The sequence below is a fragment of the Stenella coeruleoalba genome, assembly GCF_951394435.1.
Source record: "Stenella coeruleoalba genome assembly, chromosome: 6".
In the NCBI taxonomy this organism is placed as follows: Eukaryota; Metazoa; Chordata; class Mammalia; order Artiodactyla; family Delphinidae; genus Stenella; species Stenella coeruleoalba.
In genome coordinates, this window is record NC_137151.1 from 6,466,747 (window position 1) to 6,491,132 (window position 24,386).

Here is a 24,386-nt window from a genome sequence, read left to right on the forward strand (position 1 = left end):
TTTAAATAATTTAACAGGTTCTTCTCTTTTTTCCCTATTTATTTTTTCCTGCATTCGGTCTTCGTTGCTCTGTGTGGGCTGTCTCTAGTTGCGGTGAGCAGGGGCTACTCTTCGTTGCAGTGCTCAGGCTTCTCATTGCAGTAGCTTCTCTTGTTGTGGAGCACGGGCTCTAGGCTCGCAGGCTTCAGTAGTTGTGGCCCACGGGCTCAGTAGTTGTGGCTCACAGGCTCTAGAGCACAGGCTCAGTTGTTGTGGAGGACAGGGTTAGTTGCTCCAAGGCATGTGGGATCTTCCCGGATGAGGGATTGAATTTGTGTCCCCACCATGCTGGCAGGCGGATTCCTAACTGCCACTGCACCACCAGGGAAGTCCCTGCTCTTAATTTCTTCATGTGGATTTGAATTATTGTCTAGTGTCCTTTCATTTCATCCTGAAGGACTCTCTTTAGTATTTCTTTTCAACTCTAGGATTTGTTTTTGGTCCCATTTTATAATTTCTCTCTCTTTATTGATATTCTCCATTTGGTGAGAGATTTTCATACTTTTCTTTAGTTTTTTAGATCTGGCTTCCTTTAGTTCTTTGAACGTGTTTGTATCAGATGATTTGAGGTCTGTCTAGTAAGTCTAACATCTGGGCTTCCTCAGGGACAGTTTCTGTTGATTGCTCTCTTTTTAATGTGTCTAGGTCATTTTTTTTGTTGTTTCTTTGCATGTATCATAATTTTTGCTGAGAACAGGACTTTTCAAATAAAATAACGTGGCAGCTCTGGAAACCAGATTCTCCCTACTCCCCAGGGTTTGTTGTTGCTGCTTATTGTTTGTTTAGTGAGTTTTCTGAACAGATTCTGTAAAGTCTGCATCTCTGTCATTTGTGGCCACTGAAGTCTCTGCCTGGTTAGTTTAGTAGTCAGCTAATGATTGGACAGAGATTTTCTTGAATGTCTGAAACCAGTAAGTCTCCCAGCCTTTACTGAAGGCTCTGAGTGTATGTTGGGGCACAGTTTCAACATCCAACCAGGCATTTTACAACTCCGCCTTAGTCTTCACTTCCTGATTGTACAGAGCCCAAAAGGTCCATCAGAAGTGAGAGCTTAGGACCTTCTAAGGACTTTCCTGAGCATGCACGTAGCCCTGGGCATTCGCATGGCCTTCTAGATTCCCAGGAATATGTCGGTTCTTTTTGAAGCCCCTAAGGACATCTTATTCCCAACTGTCCCCTTTGCCTGTGACAACGGCAGCTATGATAGTAATACATAGGTAGCTGTGATAGTAACACATTTGAAAAACTCACCCCAGGAGAGGCTCTGAGCACTGGGTAAGTGTGAGTGAGGTCACATAAAAACCAGCCTTTCAAGTGGGATCTTCCAGGGAAGACCAGGTCTTTCTCCTTTGGGAATGAAGCTTTGACAGAGTTTCCACCCTGTTCTGCTCCCTCATTACTGGGAATGCAGCCAGTTACTTTTCCAGGCAGCTATGGAGTTAGGAAGTGGGGATTAAGGACTAGGGTAAATGAAAACACCAAAGAGGTGTTCTTACCAAGATTCAGCTTTTATAACCCCCTCCCAGCTGCTTATTTTTTTAATTGATCTATTGTTATTGAGGTATAATTGACATACAACATTATGTTCGTTTTAGCTGTACAACATAATGATTTGATATTTGTATATATTGAGAAATGATCACCACAATAAGTCTAGTTAACATCTAGTTAACTAGACACCATAGTTATAAAAAATTTTTTTCCTTGTGATGAGGACTTTTTAGATTTATTCTCTTAGCAACTTTCAAATATGAAATACAGTATATAGTCACCATGCTGTACGTTACATCCCCATAATTTATTTGTCTTATAAAAAGAAGTTTGTATCCTTTGACCCCCTTCACCCATTTCACCCATCCGCCGCACCCCCACCTCTGGCAACCATCAATCTGTTCTCTGTATCTGACCTGGGCTTTTTGTTTTGTTTTGTTTTTAAAATTCCAAGTATAAATGTGACCACACAGTATGTGTCTTTCTCTGTCTGACTTATTTCACTTAGCGCAATAGCCTCAAGTTTCATCCATATTTTCTCGAATGGCAAGATTTCATTCTTTTTTATGGCTGCATAGTATTCCACTGCATTTATATACCACAGCTTCTTTATCCATTCATCCATTGATGGACACTTAGGTTGTTTGCATATTTTGGCTATTGTAAATAATGCTGCAATGAACATAGAGGTGTGTATATCTTTTCAAATTAGTGTTTTTGTTTTCTTCAGATAAATACCCAGAAGTGGAATTGCTGGATCATATGGTAGTTCTATTTTTAATTTTTTGAGGAACCTCCATACTGTTTTTCATGGTGGTTGCACCAATTTACATTCCCACAACAGTGCAAGAGGGTTCCCTTTTCTCCACACCCTCACCAACACTTGTTATTTCTTGTCTTTTTGATAATAGCCTTTTTTTTTTTTGCGGTACGCGGGCCTCTCACTGTTGTGGCCTCTCCCGTTGAGGAGCACAGGCTCCGGACGCGCAGGCTCAGCGGCCATGGCTCACGGGCCCAGCCGCTCCGCGGCATGTGGGATCTTCCCGGACCGGGGCACGAACCGTGTCCCCTGCACCGGCAGGCGGACTCTCAAGCACTGCGCCACCAGGGAAGCCCTTCGATAATAGCCTTTCTGACAGGTGTGATATCTCCTTGAGGTTTTGACTTGCATTTCCCTGATGATTAGTGACGTTGAGCATATTTTCACGTACCTGTTGGTCATCTGTATGTCTTCTCAGCAGTTTTTCTTGCTCTCTGGGTTACTGTAAGTCTTTGGTTAATTTACAGAGTTCTGAAAGAGGTGATGCTGACATTCCTTGCTAGTTTTTTCATTGCTTTTATGGAAAGACAAACTTTCAGAGGTCCTTATTCTGCCATTTTTGCTGACATCATTCTGACTGTGTTTTTGCAACTGTGTTCTCTGGAGCCAGAATGCTGGCTGGGGATCCCAGTGTGACTGGTACCTCCACCCCCACTGGTAAGAGGGGCCCTAGGCCCCAGGCCATCGACTTGAAGCCGCTCTAAGAAAACTCTCTACACTAGCTTTCTTAAGCATTCATCTCTCTACATCAGCAGGTGGGAGGTGATCCTTCTTGTTGGTTCCAGGCTCAGCTTCTCTCTGCCCTTTAGACCCTGGGGCCACCTTTAAGAAAATATTTGTTGAATTGATCAGTGCTTGGTACCTTTGGAATTGAGCTGCTTTGACAAACTATGTACTGCACCCAATGTTCGTAGTCATCTGGCTGTGTTTGGGGGTTGACCCCCAGGGTAGTTAATGAGTACTTACTGCCCCGTGTTTGGATTTACTAGATGACGTGTGTTCCTCGGTGTCCGGGCCTGGCCTCTGAGTCTCGATGGATCCCCTCAGTTTCCTCCTGCCCCCGTGTTGGAGGCCCAGCGCCCTGGAACGATGGAAGGCAGAGGAAGATCCTGCTCACGCTTCCTTGATCCCGCTAGCAAGGTTTTCCAGGGAAATGGAATCTAAGTTATAGATTTCTGCGAGTCCTCTGGATCCTTATTTAACGCTGCGCGTGGTGCCTGCCTGGCCAGCAGTGGCCACAGCTGAGATGCTGGCCGCGGGTGTCTGCACTTAGATCACAGTAACCCCGCCAGTCCCTTTAGGTAAGAAGGCATGGAAACGCTGCCTTTCCGGTGGTCTTCCATCGGAGGCTGCTGCTTCTGCTTGCCGTGGTGAGCTGGGGGGCTACCTGCCCTCTAGCTTTTGACAGTGTGGACCCCTTTTGGGGTGGATGGTTATTTGTTGGCCAGATCCAGGGACCGGGCTGCCCTGGTCTGGGTCTCCTAGGTGGCTGCAGGTTCTCAGGGAAGGGAACAAGGCAAACGTGGGCATGTGTGGGAATCCCTCATCAGCTTCTTGACTGCAGGATTCCTAAGCTGGCTCAGTCCCATACTGCCCTCCTCAGATGACTGTACCATCGTCAGCATGTCCAGGGGGCTTAGGGTTTCCTCGGAGGCTCCTGGCAACCCGGGATCTCCAGGCATCCTGCCCTGCCACTGTGGACTAGACCTCTCACCTCGGTGCACTTTGGGATCTTCCCAGCGTGTTCCCTCCCCAGCCTGGACCCAACCCTGCCAGCCTCAGCTTTCACTGTGCTGCCCCCGCCGCGGGAACAATATCCTTTCTATTCGGAGTTGACTCTGCTGCCCTTTGGAGATCGCAGTGCGTAACGTGAGCTCCTGTGCAGAGGGGTGGGGGCCGAGGCGCCCCCCGCACGCCGGGAGTCCGGCGGCCCAGCCCGGCCGTTGGTGGCTGCCCGCCGCCGCACCTGCCCTCCGAGGCTGGGGTCCGACGGCCGGTCGGAGCAGGCGGCCCGCGACGCGCCGGCAGGAGGAGGCCCGCGCCATGGCCGCCCGGCTGGGCGCGCTCGCCGCGTCGGGGCTTTACCGGCGGCGCCAGCACCGGCAGAGCTCGCCGCCCGCCGCGCCCGGGTAGGTGGCCGGGGGCAGGGCGGGGGTGCGGGAGACAATGGCCGGAAAGCTGCCGCCGCGGGCCTTTCCTCGGACACCCGCCTGGCCCTTCCGACGGCGGCGGCGGCGGCGGCCCGGCTGCCCCGGGCGTGAGTTCGGCGCCGGACGTGGCGGCCATGGGGGGCAGGGCGCGGCTTAATCCAGCCGGGTTTGCTGTCCTGGGATCAGCGCTCTTGGGCAGGGCGCTGAGGATGGGGCGCTCAGATAAGTTGCCCGAGGTAACCTCCACGACCGCTTTCAGACTCGGATCGCTTTCTGGCCGCTTTCTAGATGAGCACCCTGGGTGGTCAGGGAACGCGCTGGACATCACCCATCCAAAAAATGGCTAAGCTGTGACTTGAAGCCAGGGTGGACTGACTCTGAAGCCTGAACTGCTTTATCCCGGGGAGAACTGCCAGTGAGGCAATGAGGAGAGCTTCCTTTGGGACTGGGAGGGGGAACCTGTGGGTACGGGATGGACCTCAGGGCATCTCGAGGATGAGTTAGCCTGGGGTGGGGAGGGCCTGAGGGGGCACTTAGATAGTGGAGCCCCCCGGAGTGAGGGTGGGGCTGGAGGAGGGGCTCCTGGACATGTCGAAGTTGCAGGGAGTGAGAGCGGTGAGGGCCGTGGGCTTGGGGTCTTTGGCATCAAAATAGCAGGTGGGACCCCCGGAGGCGTGGGGGAGGAGCTGCGGGAAGGACATGGGGTTTGCAAGGAGGGGGTGGGGATTCAGGGAGGAGACAGAGCAGCAGTCACAGAGGTGGGCAGCCTGGAGGCTGCGGGAGGAGAGCGAACCCAGAGGCTGATGCTCCGCGGTAAACGTGCGCCCCACTGTGTGCTCACGGTGCGCGCATGGCCAGGGCAGCCTTCCGGAGCCGGGCTGAGGGTTGAGCCCTCAAAGGTGTCTGGGAGGCCGTCAGGTGGGGGGCAGGGAGCAGAGGCTGCAGAGGGCCACCCGCGGGATACCTGTTGTAGCCGGGCTTGCACCTGCATCCGTGTCTCAGGCCCCTCACCAGGGGCCACACCGGGATGGGCACTGGACAAGCCCACTGCTCCAGTGGGGAATCCGGAGCGCAGGAGGCCAAGTGACTTACCTGAGTGAACGGGAACCCTCACCGGTTGGCCTCTGGGTGACCGTGGACGTCTGTGGAGTGAGCCGGGAGTGGGCGACCAGGGCCCTGATGGGCCAGAGGCCAAGCTGGAGGCTGGCGGCGCTGTATGGATGCAGCGCAAGAACTCGAGCCGGATGAAAGGAGGGCAGGGCTGATAGCGAAGATCAGGCCTCAGGAAAGTCCCGTGTACACGCGCACGCACATGCGTTCATGTGCTAACCTCAGCTTGGTATTTCTTTGAGCTTCTGGCTTGTGACTGACTGCGGGATCACCTGGCCTCAGCGACACGGACTCACCCTCGAGTGCGCAAAGGCCCCCTGTGGCCAGCCCCTGCCTGTTCCTGGGCCCTCACGCTGGCTTTCTAGGCTCTGGTGGGTGGGAGACTGGAGTGGGGGATGGTCTGGGGCTGTTGAAAAAGCAGTCGTGAACGGTCATGCCTGTGTGATGCCACCAGGAGCTGAGGGGACGAGAGAGCACGGGTCCAACCCCGTGTGACCTCAGCAGGCTTCTGACCCTCTCTGCACGTCAGTTTCCTTATCTGGAACCAGCAACCTCCCCTCCCGAGGACCTGGCTCGGAGAGGACTCCCTCCAGCCCACCCCAGGCTAGAGCTCAGTGACGTCTTGCAACAAATAGGCTTGCGTTGGCTGTCAAGACTGAGAGCCTTTGGGGTGCCACGGAGGGTTGGAGAAGGGTACAGGGTAGGTGGGGGTGACCACCTCCCTCCTGCCCCACCGGCTGCCCCAGCCCGTCTCAGGGAGCGGGCACTTCTGTGACGGCATCCCCATGGCCCCTGCTCGGGAGCACAGGTGTGCCCCCCCGCCCCCCAGCTCTGGGGTTCGGCCTCTAGGTGGTGGCCGTGCCCTCGGCAGTGTTTGTGTGCTGTCCAGCCGGGGCGGGGCGGCGGTGTCTCCCTGCAGGTAACCGGGCAGACTGTGCTCCGGCGCGTCTCCCTCCTTTGTCCTTGCAGGGAGCGCTGCTGGGCTGGGGCAGCGGGGGGTGGGGGGTGGTGGGGTGGTGGTGGGGTCCCTGAGCTGCCGGCAGCAACCACTCTGTATCCAGCGCTTGGCCTGCCCGGCCCTGTGCTCCACGCGCTGTACCTACGCTGCAGGCAGCGAGTTCTTCGCTTCAGCTCTGCGGGGCTGGTCCTGCTCCCCTGGGGACCTCTTTGCAGATGAGGAAATGAGGCCCCGAGGAGCTGGCGCCTTCTTCCAGGTGCACAGCTGGGGGCTAGGGCTGTCAGGGTTTAACCTCGCGGGGTGGAGCGGCCTCCTCCTGCAGGGGACAGCTGGCATTTTCTCTGACGGGCCTGTGGTCCGGCTGTCCGGCACATGAGCATGTCGGCCCATCCGTCTGCCTTCGGCCAGTGAGCTGGGGTGTTCTCTGCGGTCCGGAGCAGGAGCCGTGGGGACGCAGCCACAGAAGTGACGCCGGGGGTGCACCTGGCCGAGACCTGGGCTGGGGCAGCTGGTGGGGCAGGGGGGAGGTGGTCACCCCCGCACCCCACCTGTCTGTGCCGGGGCTTATTGCGAGGTGTGTCGGGGACAGACGGCAGAATCCTTGACCTGAGACTCCCAGGGACCCAGCCAGGGAACTAGACCCAGACCAGTGAAGGGCCAGCTGCTCTTTTGGGGGCCGGCTGCTGTGGTGACAGCGTGGAGACGCAGTCCCCGAACGTCTGCCCTGCGGGGAGGCCGGAGTTCTGGAGAGGCAAACCGAAGATGGGCTTGCTGTGCACTCGCTTGGTTAGGGCCCAGAGGTCTGGAACAGTCTGGAAGCCTGGGGCTGCGCTTGAATTCTTGTTTTGGCTTCATTTTCTGGGTCCTTTCAGTGGGGAATTCCAGGCTCAAGAGTCACAGGATTTCCTGTTGACTTCTGACTACTCCAAGACCTGCCAAGGTCTTGTTCGTGGCCAGGCACTGGAACTTCCTCCCAGCCACCTTGGGTATGTGTCTTTGGGGAGAACAAGGCCTCCAGGTTCACAGTGTTCTTGGGACAGGAAACCATGCCTGTGCTGACAGAGTCCAGCCCAGCCCATGGCGACTGGTACCGATCGCCTCGTGGCGATCAGCAGGGAGCTGGAAAGGAGGGTGGTGGCCACTGTGCAGAGCCTCCCTGTCATCTTGGGCTCTGCCCATCCCTCCTGCCACTGTCCTGCCTCCTTGCCCCTTTGGCTTAAATATGGGTGCAGGAGACGGCTTTGGTCCCCCAAGTAACCTGGGGGCAGGCAGAGGCATGCAGAGGTGCACTTGCCTGGCAAGGCTTGCCAAGGGGCCTGCCGGCCCTGCCCTTGCCGCGAGGGCTCCTCCAACAGAGCAGAGAGTGCCCCAGCCCGGCTTCCAGACCGCGTCCACGTGGCAGCGGCCCTCCGCTAGACCCGCTGTCCACACCTAGACCCCTGACAGGCAGAGCCCTCGCCCACCTCCTGGGCTCATCGCGCCTAGGGACCCCAGCACGAGCATTGCTCGCTTGAGAATTCTCCTCCCTGTGCTGTGGCCGTGAGGGAGGGGTGGGCTTCTGCATCCCGGGAGGCGGAACAGGCTGAAGAGATGTTCTCAGGAGACGTGCCGCGTGCCAGCGCACGCGTCTACGCGATGTTGCCAACTGGTTACATCTCTCCTCACTGAGCCTGACCTTCTGTGCCCACCCAGTTGACATGAGACAAAATCTCTTTGCCGCCCTTGTAGCCGAAGGCACAGGCAGCAGGGTGCTGGGCGTTTGTAGAGACTGTCGGGGCGGACAGCCAGGCTCCTCTGGCCTGAGCCTTGGGGCCCCAGCCTGGAGCCAGCACACATCTGTCTGTGTGGCCGTTTCCCCTGTAGTTTAGCTCGGATTCCACGCCTCCCGGCGGGATGTCTGCCGCTTCCCCGGGGACAGCAGTTGCCCTCTGTGGATGAGGAGGTCCGCTCCCCACTCTGCTCCCATCCCCAATATTCACAATCTCACCTTCCCCATGGTAGGGTGGTTATATGTTTTGGGGGTGCAGGTGATTTGAAACTAAGTCGTGGTGCAGGGGAAAGAGCCATTGAAGTCGGACCAATCTGTGTTCAAATCTGGACGCTGTCATCTGCTCTGTGACTTTGGGCAAGTTACTTAACCCCTCTGAGCCTTAGGAAAGCAGGGTGGCCTCGGGGATTAAATATGTGTGTAAACCCCGAGCCACTCCCCTGTGTCTGCCGAGTGTCCCTGACACCTCGAGAGACGGCCCAGCACCGTGACTGAGCAGCCTGGGGGCCCGGTCAGTGACACTGACAAGCACAGCGCCATCCGCTGCGGGCTTACAGTGGGCCGGGCACCCCGCTGAAAGCTTGTGTGTCCGTCATCTAACAGCCTGTAACCCGTGGCCACGGCCGTGATTAGGGTCCTTCCACGGCTGGGCGTCTGGGCCTGGAGAGCGAGGGCCAGCCCCGGCCGCCCTGTGAGTGAGAGCAACGGACTTGAGCCGTGACTGCTCTGGCCGGCGTGAGCCCGGCGACGGCCGGGCCTGCGCCTGAGCCCCTGTGTAGGGCACCGGGGGCTGCAGGGTGTGGGGGAAGGTCGGGGCCCCAGAGTCAGGCGGGGGACCGGTTCTGATGTAGGCTTCGCCCCGCCCACCGGGGCCCTGGTGGTGGGCGGGTCAGTCTCTCCAGGCCTCCGCTTGTCCATCTGGGAGATGGAGGTGCTGCGCTGGCCGCGCAGGGTTGCCACCTGGGAAGGCCACCGTGGCCTGGCAGGCGCTGGCACCCAACGTGCCCGAGGCACAAGGTGGCTGCAGGGATGGGTGACCCAAGCCGGTGCCGGGCAGCGTGGCCCCGCCTGCGTGGCTCAGTCCCTGCGGGGCCAAGGCCGACCCGGGGTGAGCACAGCGCTGTCTTCACCCCAGAAAGCGTGTCCATCGAGTGCGGCCCCCAGGCCCTGACCTGCCCGTTCCTTCTTCCCGCCCAGTAACATGTCCAATGCCTTGGCCAATGCCGTGTGCCAGCGCTGTCAGGCCCGCTTCGCCCCCGCCGAGAGGATTGTCAACAGCAGCGGCGAGCTGTACCACGAGCACTGCTTCGTGTGCGCGCAGTGCTTCCGGCCCTTCCCCGACGGGCTCTTCTACGAGGTGAGCGTGCTCCCCAGACCCCGCTCAGGCTCTGCCCTCGGGCAGCCTGTGGGCCACGCCTGGCCGTGGTCCTCTTGTGAAGAATGAGGCAGACACGCCAGCCCTCGAGCCAGATGGCGCTAAGTGCTCTGGTTGTAAGGCATCTGGGGGGGGTGGTGGTGATCAGGGAAGGGAATGTCTGAGCAGACCTGAAGGAGGTGAGAGAGCAGCGTGTACCTGCAGGAAGAGCTCTCGGCAGAGGGCACAGCAAGGGCAAAAAGGCCCTGAGGTTGGAGCACGCAGGTATTTGAGGAGCAGTGGGGGGCCGGTGTGATGGAAGCAGAGCAAAGGAGAGGGAACAGAAGAAGATGAGAGTGGGGAGGCAGATTTGCTTGGCCCCGTGGGCCTTCGTGGGGCCTCAGGCTTTCCTCCTGGGAGGGGCAGCAGCCACTGCAGGGTCTGGAGGGGAGGGGTCACATCGTCTGTCTGACCTTAGAGAAGGACCTCTGGTTGCTATGCTGAGGAGAGACTGTGTGCGGCGGGGACAGAAGCTAGGAGAACAGGTGGGACCAGAAGCTGATTATTTCGGTAATCCAGATGGAAGCGAAGGGGCCTACACTGGGCTGCACTGGGTCACAAGAGCAGATCGTTAAATTTTCAGCAGCCTTGCAAGCCAGTTGTTAAACACAGCCATTACTAAAAGTTAAATGATATAAACATACAATGAGATAAAACTGTATTAAAAACAAAGGTAACATTCGTTTTGCTGTACAGTAGAAACACAACATGGTAAAGCAACTATACTCCAAAAAAAATTAATTAAAAAAAACAACAAAGGTAACAGATACTCAAAACTCACCACTTCCTAATTACTTTATTACATTTCACGATCAGCTATGCCTTTGAGGTTATGATTTGTTATTATGCCTGTGTGCTGGAAACACCGTACCGTGGTGGCTACTGACGTCTCTTCTCAGCTCCATGCGGAGGTCTGTTGGTAGCTTGAAATTGACCACGGGTGGGAATATTTATACCATAGAAATCGGCAAACGCTACAAGGCAGCCTCAGAGCCAGTTGTGAAATGCTTACCAGCACACCAGGGCAGTGCTCAGAGGCTGGATAGATTTCCAAGCTGATGGGACGGGCTGGTAGACGGCTGTGGGGTGTGTGATCTGCCTGGCAGAGTAGGAGTTGCTGTTGCCTGTGGTGCCTCCTGGGAAATGCTGGCCGATGATGGAGGCGGGGGTGGGGGGAGGGGAGATGTGGGCAGGGCGCTGTGGATGTGCCTACGACCGCCTCTGAAGGTCACTGGCTAGCGCTCTAGCCAGGTGCAGCTTAATAAGACACTCATTTTAGAGAACAGGGGAAAACCAAATACAATTATCTAGGGAGAAGAAAGCAGGGGCTTTCTTGGGGCCACACTTGGGGCCAGTGTGAGGGCCCTCCTTGCCCAGACAGATGGGGACAGCGGCTGCAGGACTCCCTTGCCCCCCTTCCTGTGTCCCTCCTTCTGTGTCCCTTCCCTGGGTCTTTTGTGGCCGCTGGGGGAATGGACTTCTCACACAGGAAACAGGGCCAAGGGACACACAGAAGTCAAACTCGATCCCCGCCCTCCCTAGCCTGACGTTCCGCCCCCAGCCCTCAGCTCGTTCCTGAGACCAGCAGGGCCGAGATCTTCTGCAAGCAGCCGTGGCCCTTTGCGGGGCTGGCCTTGCTGAGTTGCCGGCTTCTTCGAGGCCCCGCGCTTTGCACTCTCCCCAAGTCGAACAGGCCAGTCCCGTTCCATCTCCAGGCCTTGCACGGCAGCTCACTGTCTGGAATTCCTCCCCGCACCGCCCCCCCCAGCTTCCTGTGGTGGTAGCAGGTGCACAAAGTGGGGTGTTTGTCCAGCGTCCCCGAGGGCAGGTCCTCACCCAGCAGACGGGCCAGCGCAGCTCGGGGGATGACAGTGCCTTCCTTGTCCTCTGTCTGCTGGCCCCGTTTGCAGCTCGAAGGGCGGAAGTACTGCGAACACGACTTCCAGATGCTGTTCGCTCCATGCTGCAGGACCTGCGGTAAGGGCCGCACAGGCCTCGGCGCTGCCTGGGAGGCGGGTGGGCAGAGAGCTCTGCCCCTCAGAGCATCGGCCCTGGGCTCCCACGGGCGCCACCCTCCCGGCTCTGGGAGGGGCCCGCGGAGGGGCAGGGCACGAGGCGAGCAGGAACCTCTCTCCTCCAGGCGAGTTCATCATCGGCCGCGTCATCAAGGCCATGAACAACAACTGGCACCCCGGGTGCTTCCGCTGCGAGCTGTGCGACGTGGAGCTGGCCGACCTGGGCTTCGTGAAGAACGCCGGCAGGTGAGATGGGCCCCTCATCACGGGTCCAGGCCCGGTCCAGGCGCTGCAGGCTGCGGATGGGGCTGCCGTGCGGCCCTGTCCCTGCGAGGTGGACGGGAGAGCCCTGTCCAGTGTACGGGTGAGGACGGAGCCTGGAGAGAGTGAGGGATGGTGAGCCGGGGGCCACCCCAGGCTCGAGGCTGTTCCTGGGAGCAGGCTGACAGCATACAGCAAGGAGGAAGGCGGCCCAAGCGGGTGCCCAAGCGGCCCAAGTTGGTGCAGCGGAAGGATGAGGAGCTTTGAGTCAAGTTCCTGCCTGCCCGGCCACCCCCAGTGCTGGCCCCGGCCGTCCACCGCCGTCCTCACGCCCCACGAGCACTGCTGGAGGGACAGCACTCAGCTGGGGCCCAGGTTTCCTCAGCAGGCTAAGCTGTCACCTTCCACGAAGACTTGCTCTTTTCTCCCCGCCTCCTACCCGACCCCCCCACTGTCCCTGCACCATCACACCCACAGCCAGGACCTCCCCTCCCCCTCCCCGACGGATGGGCACCCCTGCCGCCCGGCATCTGTGCTGCCCCCCTGCCTTGTCAGAGTGGGGGCTGTGTCCCTGCACCCCAAAGCCCTGCTCACCCCACACACCCTCTCCAGCAGGGGCTCATGGCTCTGGTCCGCTCTCTCTCCCTTTCTAAGGGCTCAGGCTTGGTGGCCCCCAGGGTTCAAAGCACCCTCTGAGCCTTCTTTCCACAGCGATTGCCTGCAGCCCTCCCCAGCCCACCAGCCGCGTCCTCCCGTCTGCTCCCCATCGCCCAGGCTGGTCGGTGTCTCCACGGCCTTCACGGCAGCCCCCGCTCCTCTCTGGGCACCCAGGCCCCCGTGTTCTGGGAGTTTCCCCCTATTTCACGGCTGCGCTGCCCCTCTCCTCTCCTGGCTCACTTTCCTCCACCCGTCTCTCCACGTTGGGCTCCTCTGGGGTTCTGCACCGGGCCCAAAGTCCCGGGGCCTCACATGGTGAGTGTGTGCTGGGCAGTCCAGATGTCCGCCTCCACCCCAGACCTCTCCCAGAGTACCCCACTGCCCACGTGCCAGCTCCACTTGGTGCCCAGAGGGCACCCCAAATGCCACGGAGCCCAACCAACCAACCGACTCCGAGTTTCCCCTCTGCCGACAGCCAGGCCTCAGGGAAGAGCAGGCCTGCCTCATTCGCAGCGCCCTAGCTGTCCATCTCCCATGCCCTCCCGTCTGGGCACTTGTCACATTCTCTGGTGCCTGTCGAGCACCCCTTCCTGACGCTGCCGTCGTGGTCTCGCCCATCTGCCTGCGCCACCAGAGACGCGTGTTGTCCGTCTTGGTGTCTGCAGAGCACTCAGTAGCAGCCTGGGTATTGGGTGCGGATCTGAGAGACCGTCGGGGGGTAGACAGTGCAGCGGGGCGGGGGGGGGTCCCATGCTGGTCCGTGGGGTCACCTGCCGGGTGTGGGCCTGAGCCGCAGCTCACGCTGGGACCCCTACTCCGGTGCTCTGCTGGAAAAATCCGGAAGAGGCTGGACGTGCTCAGGAAAGTACAGTATCACTGTGATGAAAGGAGTGCGGGGTCCTACGCACACCCTCCAGCCCAGGTCGGCGCTCTGAAGCCCACGGGGCAGAACTTCAGAGTCTGCGCGGGGCAGGCCCACCGTAGGGCCACCAGAACCACAGTCCACACTGCTGCCTTTGCCTCCGCTTTGCCATTCTTGGGTCAGAGGGAAGAAAAGTTCTGGGGAGGGAGTTGTGTTAACCAAACAGAATAACCTTCAGTTATTCAAGTACAGTTATGTTTATGGTCAGTATAATCAAGTACAAGAAAGGACCGGTGAGGGCGATCAGGCCACCCTATAAGCAAAACGGCTCAAAGCTTGGCCCGCCGGGACTGGTGGAAGCCTCTTGGGAAGGAGTGGGGCTCTGCCCCTGCTGGGTCTGGGTTGGTGGGAGCCGGGTTCGCAGGTTGGGCCTTGCCCTCCGCGCCCCCCGGCGGCGACAAGGCTCAGCTCCCTGTGGCCGTCCACCCATAGTGTGTGTTCCACGGGGACCCGGGAGGGACCGGGCAGCTGCTGAGAAGCCCTGGGGGTTGTCGGGCGCCTGCGGGTCTGTGTGTGGGTTTCTGGCGGGAGGGATGGAGAGCTGATGTGCCTCACGGGCCCCGCCCGTGTTGCTGGCTGTCACCTGGCGACCACCCTGAAATGTGCTTCCAGTGTTGGGTTCTAATGTATAGCTTGTGTCCCCTAAATGCAGAGTCCTTTGGCAAAGGTGCCACAAAGGGACCTCAAAGCACCTTGCACTTGAGAGAAAACCTTTAGACTCCCCCCCCCGCCCCCGCCCAGCTTCCAGTGCCCCCTCTTCCCGTGGGCCGTTTGCAGCTGTCTCCGGCATCCTCTCTGCAAAGCTTCACCGCAGCGCGTTTCTGTCGGGGGAAGGAGGCTGGGAACCTCGCAGGCGGCCCTTGGGAGAGAAAGACGCTCATTGTTCAGGGAATGTTTCTGGCCTCCTTGCCCCCTCAGCAGGGGGTGACGTTGCTGAGTGTCTTGTAGCTGTGAGTGAGCAGGGCCAGTCTCCGCAGGGGGGTGGCCGTCTGGTCCCTTCTGTGCTCCCCGTTCAGGGATTTGCGTGGCAGAGAAGACAGGACTCAGCGCCGGGTGACGAGTTCGGGCCTCGGAGCAGGTGGTGGCGGCCCGCTGAGCCTGCAGTGTGTTTTCTCGGGGCCGCTGGGACGGAGGCGGGCTCCTCCTTGGTGGTGAGTCTGAGGGCCGGTCCTTGTGGACGAGGCGGTGCTCAGACCGGTGGCCCCCGGCTCACAGCTCCGACCTGGCGCTCAGCGAGCTCTCGTTGGTCTTCCCGTCGGCGCTGGGGGGCGGCCCCGGGAGCCTCTTGCCACACAGCAGGCTGCACAGGGCGTCTCGGAACTTCTCGGCCACGAAGAAGTACATGATGGGGTCGAGAGCGCCGTTGAGGCTGCTGAGGCAGGACGTGATGCGGTTGCCGAGCGCCAGCGCGCGCTGGGCGGCGCACGAGGCGCGGTGGCCGCGGTACCGCAGCACGTAGACGGAGCGGTGGACGTGGTAGGGCACGAAGCAGACGAGGAAGATGGCCAGCACGGCGGCGATCATGCGCACCGCCTTGTTCTTGAGGCGCCGCTCCACGCGCGGGCCCTGCCGCAGGCTGCGGATGATGAGCAGGTAGCAGGTGACCGTGGTGACGAACGGGAAGGTGAAGGCCACAGCCAGAGACGCAAAGGCGTGCTGCGAGGCCTTCTCCCTGTACAGCTGCAGGCAGACCACCGTGCGGTTGGTCCGCACCGTCTGTGGGCTCACCAGCAGCGGGGCCATGGCCACGGCCACCATCACCCAGAGGAAGGCGCAGGCCAGGTGGGCGTGGAGGGGCCTGCGGAGCTTGAGGGACTTGACGGGGTGCACGATGGCCAGGAAGCGGTCAGCGCTGATGCAGGTGAGAAAGTAGATGCTGGCGTACATGTTGAGGTAGAAGAGGAAGCCGGTGAGCCGGCACGGGATCTCCCCAAACGGCCAGTGGCTCCCTGAGAAGTGGTAGACGAGGCGGGTGGGCAGGACCAGCACGCAGGACAGGTCGGCCACGGCCAGGTGCATCAGGAACACGTTGGCAGGGGTGCCGGACTTGTGGTCCCGGACGAAGAGCCACAGGGCCAGGGAGTTGCCAACAAAAGCCAGGATGAAATCCAGGAGGTAGAAGGAGGCAAAGAGGACGTTCTCCAGTGGCGTCTCTTGGCCACATTGCTCCGTGGGGGCCAGGGAGGAGTTGGCCATCAGGCCTGGGGAAGCCACCTCGAGGCCATTCATGCTTTGGCTGGAGGGAGAGCCCGGCGCTGAGCCTGGAGGGAACAAGCAGACAGGCCCCGGAGAGCCTGCGACCGGCGGGGCGTCACCCTCTGCAGACGTGAGCCCTCGGAAGCCTGCGGTGCCTGCCGACCCCGACCCTGTTCCACGCTCGGCATTGCCTCGGGGGCCACTGAGGACACCTCCTGGGTCCATCTGGGGGTGGGCAGGCATCACAGGCTCTCTGAACTTCAGCAGGAAGCAAAACCAAAACCAGGGACTGGGTGCTAAGCTGCTGCTGGGGCCGGCTCCCCACTGTGCAGCCACGTCCCTGCAGGGCATGTGAAGGCCCTGGTTGGACCCTGGTGATCCGGAAGGCCACCTCTCAGGCCTGGGGGATGGAGTCAGCACCACAGGGAGAGCGTGGTGACCCGTCTGTCTGAGGCTCTGGGGGGTGCGAGGGCGGGGGGCGGAGCCCCACGTTTTCTGTCCCTTTCCCCTGTGTGCTGTCTGAGGGGCGGGGTGCATGGGGCCCCTGAGCCCCACTTCTCATGGGTGGGTGGGCGGGTCACCTGTTCCTGAGGGCCCCGTGCGTAGAGCTCGGCCATCTTCTCCGCAGCCTCGGGAGAACCCCGCGCACCCCTCCCTGACCCGCCCGCCCACCGGCTTCCCCAGTTCTCCCGGCACCCGCCACCCGCCCCAGGAGGGCCTGGCTGGGAATGCAGTGTCAGTGTCAGGGAGGGCAGAGGCCTGCTCTGTCTGCCGGCACCGGAAGGCCATCCGGGCCTGGGTCCCAAGGTCTCTTGAACTTTCTGGACTTAGCCCGCCGGCCCCACGGTAGGCATCTTAGCGAGTGGAGACCTGTGGTTTAGAAAGCCCTTGGGCCCCAGGCCTGCAGGGGGTATTTGACCACCCAGGGTAGTTGAACTACCAAGAGGCGGATTCTTTCCCAGGAGAGGAAGAGCCATTTCTCCCAGAGGTAGAGAGACCTGCCAGGGTTTTCTGGCCAAGATCTGCAGCCCCGGAGAGGCCCGGGGCCCAGGGAGGCGGCCTGTCTCCGCCTGGCCTCGCCCGCCTGGTTTACCTACACCTGAGGGGCCGCGCAGCTCGGAGCCCTACTGGCCTTGCTAACAAGCCATTTCTGTCTGCCGACCCCAGGTCTGAGTGGGTGACCCTTGCTGCCGCCCCAGCAGACAGAGTCACAGGTTCCTATTTTGATTTTGGTCAACTAGGGAGATCCACAAAAGAGAGGGAAGGTCCCTAATAGCCCGCCTCCCTCGCCAGGCCTGGGACCCGGGGATGTGGGCAGGAGAAGGCAGGACAGCCGGGCCACAGCGCCCTCTGTCCACACCCCACACAGTCCACAGTCCCGAGCTGGGCTCGGTTTCAGCCTCGCGCGCCCCTGCCTGCAGCGCAGCTTCTGGGGCTCCCCTGAAGCCCCGCCCCCCACACCTCCACTCCCTGCCTGTGCGGTTGGGCTGCAGGGGGGCAGGAGAGGCGGGAAGCAGCAGGAAGCGGGGCAGCCTGCGCGGCGTTGCGTCCCGGCCGAGCCACAGGACCCGGAGCAGGTTGCCTGCAAGCTTCTTAGCCCTCCCCTTTCATGCCCTGGCAGGGCTGACAGGTGCCCCATGGGCATGGGCGCGTCAGCCCTGAGGAGGAGGCTGGGTGCCGTCCCCAGGCACGGGTTCCCACAGTAGAGGGAGGGAGGGTGGTCCAGACGGCGGGGACGAGGGGCTGTCGGGCCGGCAGCAGCTTTGTGCCTCGTGAACCACCACAGATGGCCGCGGGTGAGTGGCAGAGAGCATCTGGCCCGTCGTCCTCAAGCCGAGGGCGGGCGCTTGCCCGATCGTGTCACATTTTAATTATTGAAGGGGTCCAGGGCCGTTCCCCTGCCCAGATGATGTCTCCTGGCTCCAGAGTGGCTCAGGCTGCCTGAAATTCTACTACAGGGGTTATTGCCTGTTGGTCCAGGTGTGTGTGACTTGAGGGGGGTGGTCTGGAGGCCAAGTGAGGGAGGGGTCCTGTTGCAAACCTGGGGCTGGGGAGGGGCTGAGCTGGGTGCCCTCCGCTCTGGGCTGACCTCGGGCTGTGCCCCGCGGCGGTGCAGTCGTCACCCGGCCCCTCAGTCAGGGCCACTTCCAGGTACTGACCACCTCCTCTGGCCGGCATGAGGCGGCGGGCCTGCCCGGACACCGCACACCAGTCCTGAGGGGCAGGCGTCAGTTGCCTCATTTTACAGATGAGGAAACGGAGGCTTAGCATCAGCTAACTTGCCCAGGGGCACTTGGCCGGGCGACGGCCTTGGAGTAGGAAGTCAGGTCAGGAAGACCCGGCGGGGACAGCCAACACCTCCACGTGCCTTTCTCGGGGAGGCTGACAGCTCCCGGCTGCTAGAGCTCGTGCTGGAGTTTCCTCCCTGGCTCAGCGGCTCCCACGGGGGCCTGGCCCGAGGACCATCGATACAGTTGGCACCACCCCTTGTTCAAAAAGCAGCACAATGGTGACGGCAGAGCAGCGAACCGAGCGTGGGCCCGCGTGCCCGCACAGGTGGCACCTGGCGGGCGGGCCAGCGCCTGGCTTTCCGCTCCCGCCCCGTGCCCTCCGCCTCCCAGCCCTGAAGGCTGCGTGCGCCGTGCTCTCTCCGGGGGCGCAGACCTGGTTTCAGAATTCTTTCAGGCTCGCTTCTGCTTTGCCGGGGTTCCTCTCCCTTCCCCCACGTTAGGAGTTTCGGTGCTGGTCCTGCCGTGCGGTCCGCAGTGGCTCCGCGGGTCCCCAGAAACGCCCGCACTCGCTGCCCCTCGGCGTGTCGCTCAGCTCGGGCAGGGCGACTGCGCTGCGTGCAGTGTGGCCCGGGCCTGGGCGGGTCTGGGGCCCCGGCCGGCCGTGGGTCAGGCGCAGGGCTTGGCCTCCGCAGAGGGGACGTGGGCGGGCCTGGTGGCGGGGGGAGGCCGTCTCCCGGGCATCGGCCGCCAGCACCTCTCCCTCCCGACTCCTCCTCTGGCCCCTCCCGGAGCCGCCTGGCTCGAGGTGAGGGGCACGGGGGCTGTCACTGCAGCCGTGGGACCGCAGGCCGGGCGCTCACTCTTCCTTTAAAAGCCCCGACAGGGAGACAGGAACACTGCCTGTGCGCTGCTCTCATTCAGACCGGGACGGCCTGGGTAAGTAGGTCGGAGCCCGGCCGCAGAGAGGCGTCTCGGGGCTGGGGCTGGGCTCGCGTCACTGCCCTGCTCTGCCTCCGCCTCTACTGGGCTGGAGCTCCCCGCCCGCCCCGCCAGGCCCTGCCCTTACCTCTGTCGGCGGGTCTGGGGCGGCAGGTGGGCTGCAGCCTGTGGGTGGGTGGTGGGCTCCGCGCAGCTGTGGTGGAGGCTGGCTGGCTATTTAAGGAGGGGAGGCGAGGCTGCAGCCCCTCGGGGCCCTGAAAGGCCACTTCATTCCTGAGGGGTCCCCTGTGTGGTGGGCCACTCCTCTGGCTGCCTCTGCTGCCGCTGGGCCGTGAATATTCCAGTGTGTCCCAGCCGTCCCCCCACCCCCCGCCCCCAGCTGGGCCACCGAGCGGCACAGAGGCCGAGTGTGCGACCGTCTTCGAAGCCGCAGAGTGGGCGCCGGCCGGGTGGGAGGCCTGGCTGGGACCAACAGACACAACAGGACGTTTCAGATCAGAGTCATTTCCTGGGAGGCGGGGAGGGGGCCAGGGAGGGGCTGGCCGCCATGGCAACGGGCCTGGGCGCCCAAGCCCGCACTGGCCATCGGCAGAGGGGGTCTTGTGAATGGGGAGGGTGGGAGGCCAAGGAGTCTTGTACGGTCCGATGAGAGGGGACCCTTTCAGGACACTTGCTTAGGGTCCTTGTGTCCTGCCCCGTATAATGGGGCCCCGTTTGGGTGTGCGGAATAAATCGCGGCCTTTATCTCGAGCGGGGCGCAGCTGCAGGCTGCCTCATAATGGGGCGCTGTCTGTGCCTGTGGGGACCCGGAGGCCTGGCCCTCGCCTGTGTGGGCTCCTCCTCTGGACGGGAAGCCTGGGAAGAGGGTCGCTGCGGCCCGCCGCCCACCTGCCCCACAGCTCCTCCTGGGAGTCTGGGAAAACTTTTCAGTTACAACGTTGAAAGATGTACACAGCCATCCCTGGGAAGTACCTGCCACAAGTCTGAAATTCTTTCGCACAAACCCGTGCACTTGGGATCACTGCCCATTTTACAGACGGGGAAACTGGGACTCAGAGAGGTGAGGTAACTGGCCCACGACAAACCAGTGGGGTGGCCGAGCCCACATTTGGACTCAAGCGTGCGTCACTCTAAAACTCAGGCTGTATGCGTGTGTGTTTTGTTCTCTTCTGTTGCAGCTCAGTGGTAAAATTCTTAGGTTCCATCTTCATTCTACCTGGGAAAAAATTCTGCAGGTTGCCTTTAGATCTGGCGCTGGGATCAGGTGTGTTGAAAAGACGTTTCCCGTCTGGGGTTCCGTCAAGAGAGCGGGACTGCTCAGTTCTGTCATGCCTGGGAGCCGGTGGGGTGTGCGGCCCCCCTCCCCGCTGTGGCCCGGGGTGGCTGTCTGGGAGAACTGGCTCACGGTGACTTGAAATGTGGGAGTCTGGCTGGCTTCTGTCGGGTGACTGATGGCAGTGGTTTTAAGGGCACTGACCGTTGCGACAGAATTTTGAGGAGTTGCGCTAATTTCTATATCTTGGAAACAAAAACCGTTCCGTATGGGTTGCATGTTGTCCTACTGCTAAAGACGAGTCACCAGGATTGGAGTGGGGTTGTAGGGAATAAATGCCCTGTCTGTGGCAGAGACAGCAGGCGGCAGGCGTGGGAGTGGCCCCGCCATGGCAGGAGGCCTGGGATGGGGCTGGGGCACGGGGTGTCTGGGGGAGAGTGGGGCGGGGAGAGCCCACTGGGCTTCAGGGATCTGGGGACGGAAGGGAGATGGGGACTGTAGCCACAGGCCACGTCTGTGGCCCCTGGGCCGGTAGAGTGAGCTGGGGGTCCCAGGCCAGGAGACGACCTTCCAGTCTCGGTGGCCACGTCGTCGTGGGCGATGACGCCCGCCGTCCTTCCCTTCTTGTCTTTTACAATCATTCACCCGCTTACGCATCAGAAGACCTGTCCTGAGCCGCTGCCCTGTGTGGGGCACACGGGGTCCATAAGAGCACAGCTGGGAGCTGGTCAGCAGCTTAGCAGGTGGCTGCTGGGCACTCCCTCGGGCCCCTTGCCCTTCACCCCGGGGAGCTAGGACACACTCAGGGCAAGCACAGGGCAGTCCAGACCCGAACGCGGTACGAGGCACTGCGGTCAAGGCCATGGAGGCGGCTGCCCTGGCACCTAGGGTCTGCCCACCACACCTGCTTGGGGGTTCCTGCGAGTTACTCTCTTAAGTGGACTCCCTGACCTGCCTCTAAAAGAGGCCCGCACCGGTATCAGGTGGCCGGGAGGCTGGTGAGAGTGGGTTGGGGACCTGGAAAGGGAGGGAAGGAGGGCCCGGATGCTGAGAGCACTTGCAGACGGGGTGGCAGGTGGGGGATGGGAGCAGTGCACTGGGGCCTTTGTGCAACTTCGCCCGGGGACCCTGAATCTAAATTCCTGCCGCCTTTGAGGCCCAAGGAAACAGAAACCATGTTGATTTCTCCCAAGGAAACAGAAACCATGTTGATTTCTCTCTCTCGGTAGAGACCGCAGCTGTGGCCCAATGGAGGGAGTAACATCAGAAATTACTCTGAGGTCTTTACAAAAAAGACTCTGTAATGACAGTTCCTGGGTCTGGGGGCCTCCATCTGACACAGCTGCACTTGTCTTTGGAGACAGAGAGAGCCTGTAGACGTCCGGGTTCCTCTTTGTCGGGCCGACCCCTGAGGAAGCAGGCGTGCAGGCCCAACGGGCCTGGCACTCCTTGGCCCCTGGGCTGGGCACGAAAGTCACTATACGGTCACTCGTGTGTGTTAAAAGACATTTGAAAAATAAAATGAAATTTTCAGCAAATGCCCATGAAGTGTCTGCTCTCGTCCACACACGATGTCCTAGGCTCAGAAAAAGCGTAAAGAAGAAAAACACCACATTTGCCGTACTGTCCAAACACGGCATGCTGCTGTGTTTCCTCCTGGTCTTTGCCCCGTGCAGAGGCTCCTTCTAGAGGGTGCACCCGTGGCCTTCCCGGCCACAGGACTGTTAGCTTGCTTTTCTGGACCACCGAGCTGAGCCCCCCGAGGCTTCCCAGCAGGCGTTCGTTCAAGCTGCGGGCGGGGGCCGGGGGGCGTCTTCTCCAGGGAGGTGGCCCAGGCTGCCCGGGCAGGAAGAGTGGCTCTGCCCCTGACCCCCACCTCACTCCTCACAGGCACCTGTGCCGACCCTGCCACAACCGTGAGAAGGCCAAGGGCCTGGGCAAGTACGTCTGTCAGCGCTGCCACCTGGTCATCGACGAGCAGCCCCTCATGTTCAGGAACGACGCCTACCACCCAGACCACTTCAGCTGCACCCACTGCGGGTAGGTGCACAGCCGGGCCCGGCTGGCCGGGAAGGGGGAGAGCCGGGTGGAGGTGGGCTGGCCGCCCCGGGGCAGTGATGGGGCGGGAGGGGAACACCAGCGGGGCAGAGAAGGGCGTCCAGAGAGTGGGGTGCAGGGGCAGGTAGAATGGGTCCGGGAGGGACTCGTGGGTGAGGGAGGGCTGCCCCCCACCCCCGCCGCCGGTGAAGCCGAGAGGAGGGAATCCCAGGTGCGGAGGGTGAGCGTGAGGTGGAGCGGATGAGGGAGGAAGGAGAGGCCACGGAGCCATGCCCTCGTGCTGGTCCCAGACGCCCAGTCTGGTCTGGAGGGCGGGGGCCCGGGGAACAGATCTGTGCCGGACACAGGCCGCCTTCTGCAAGGGCCGGGCGGGAATCCTGTGCCCTGGGGCCCGTCTGGGGCACAGGAAGTCTCCAAAGAGAGCAGAGATGAAAGCCACGCCTGCCCCGGGCGGGTGCTCTGCTGGGACCGAGCTGGTGGGGGGTGGAGGTGGTGGTGTGTCTCAGGAAGCTGCTTCCCTGGCGCTGGAGGGGCTGGGGTGACCCTCCCAGCACGACAGGCCACGGAAGGGCAGGGCGGTCACCTGGGGGCTTCACGCTGTCTTCCAGGAAGGAGCTGACTGCAGAGGCGCGCGAGCTGAAGGGCGAGCTCTACTGCCTGCCCTGCCACGACAAGATGGGTGTCCCCATCTGCGGGGCCTGCCGCCGGCCCATCGAGGGCCGCGTGGTCAACGCGCTGGGCAAGCAGTGGCACGTGGAGGTGAGCGAGGCCAGCCCGGACAGCAGGTGGGCGCCCCGGCTCCCGTCCCCAGCCAGCCTGGCCCCGAAGCCCCTCCACACGCCCTCCAGCCCCCAGGCCATGTGGCCGGCTCCCAGCGGGGACCTTCCTCGTAGGTGCTATCCCTCCGCACCCCTGGTCTGGGACAGGTCTGTGTGCGGGACCCGGCAGACTTGAGCCCACAGGCCCTGGCTGGGCAGGCACACCCCCTCCCTCCCTCCCCATCCTGGCCTTCTAGAGGATTCCAAAGTCATGAGAACACCTTGGGGACACTGGCCCGGGGTGCCCTATGGGATTGCGGTTGGCGGAAGCGGCTGCGTGTCCGGCCCACCTGCAGGCGAGGTGCTCAGGTGTGTCCGACTGGCTGTCCGGGAACACTCACCCCTGCGCCGGGGGCTCTGATGGCCGTAGGGACACCACCTGGCAGGGAGGCGTGCAAGCCTGTGACCGGGCCAGCTCTGTGTCCCACAGTCTCTGCCCTGGGTGGCCTCTTGGCGAGGGTCCTGGCACGGCCCCCGGCCCCCCGGGGGAGGGTGAATCCTCACACGCCACGGCCTCCACGGGCGGAAGGTGTGCCCGGTGACTCTGGGCCTGTAGAGGTGTGCACCAGAGGCAGGCGGTGCAACCCGCCACGGCCCGGGCACCTCGCCGGCCCCGACACGGGGGCCGAGGGTGCCCCGTGGGCCCGGGGAGGATGCAGCGCCACCGGGCATCAGGGAAGGAGTGGGGTCTGCTGGCCAGGAGCAGTCCGTGGAGGTGTCAGCCCAGCGAGGCCCCCCACCCACCAGCCTCCGCTTCCTGGCTGTGTGCTGGGAGGTCGCTCCAGGCCTGACGCTGCCCTCCCTGCACCCCCACCCCCCACCCCAGCACTTTGTCTGTGCCAAGTGTGAGAAGCCGTTCCTGGGGCACCGGCACTATGAGAAGAAGGGCCTGGCCTACTGTGAGACCCACTACAACCAGGTAGGGCCCGGGACAGGGGAGGCAGGAGCTGCGGGGAGCCGGCAGGGCGCGGGCTGGGAAGGCGGCTGTGTGCATGGCAGGAGAGGACACGGGGCGGCCCCCGGGGCCCCGCCGTGGGTGCTGAGGCCAGGCCTGTGAGCTCAGGGTCTCGGGACCGGGGCAGCCCTCTGGGCCTCAGCGTCCCCATTTGAGAAACGTGCCTTGTGGCCCAGGCCTGCCCCGGGCACTGAATGAGATGGCAGTGTTAAGTCCTGGGCTCTTGGGGTGACATATACTACCATCTCCTCCCCCCTGCCAGGCTTGGCGAAGCTGCCCAGCCTTTCTGGCACAGAGGACAGGGTTACTGC

At 61.5% G+C, this 24,386-nt stretch overlaps 2 protein-coding genes across 4 annotated transcripts in view; one reads left to right on the forward strand and one right to left on the reverse strand.

Annotated features, from left to right (window-relative positions):
- Nucleotides 1–24,386, forward strand: part of LIMS2 (LIM zinc finger domain containing 2) — a 35,205-nt gene that overhangs the window by 8,823 nt on the left and 1,996 nt on the right. The window contains exons 1-7 of one of the 3 annotated variants that reach the window (XM_079924923.1): nt 3,946–4,479; nt 9,534–9,693; nt 11,661–11,727; nt 11,891–12,011; nt 22,135–22,284; nt 22,911–23,061; nt 23,947–24,039. In XM_079924923.1, the coding sequence (XP_079781049.1) occupies nt 4,394–4,479; nt 9,534–9,693; nt 11,661–11,727; nt 11,891–12,011; nt 22,135–22,284; nt 22,911–23,061; nt 23,947–24,039 (828 nt within the window). In that variant the 5' untranslated portion in view covers nt 3,946–4,393. Of the gene's footprint in view, nt 1–3,945; nt 4,480–9,533; nt 9,694–11,660; nt 11,728–11,890; nt 12,012–18,589; nt 18,969–22,134; nt 22,285–22,910; nt 23,062–23,946; nt 24,040–24,386 lie in introns of those variants that run through there. The other 2 variants (XM_079924921.1, XM_079924922.1) reach the window with 2 other exon arrangements.
- Nucleotides 14,682–15,889, reverse strand: GPR17 (G protein-coupled receptor 17). Its single transcript, XM_079924924.1, has one exon. It carries the CDS (start codon nt 15,832–15,834, stop codon nt 14,815–14,817), a length of 1,020 nt encoding a protein of 339 aa, XP_079781050.1. The 5' UTR covers nt 15,835–15,889; the 3' UTR covers nt 14,682–14,814.

Bases quoted from the DNA above. Each gene is read 5' to 3' on its own strand.
- GPR17 (XM_079924924.1), bottom strand. From the start codon at position 15,834: ATGAATGGCCTCGAGGTGGCTTCCCCAGGCCTGATGGCCAACTCCTCC.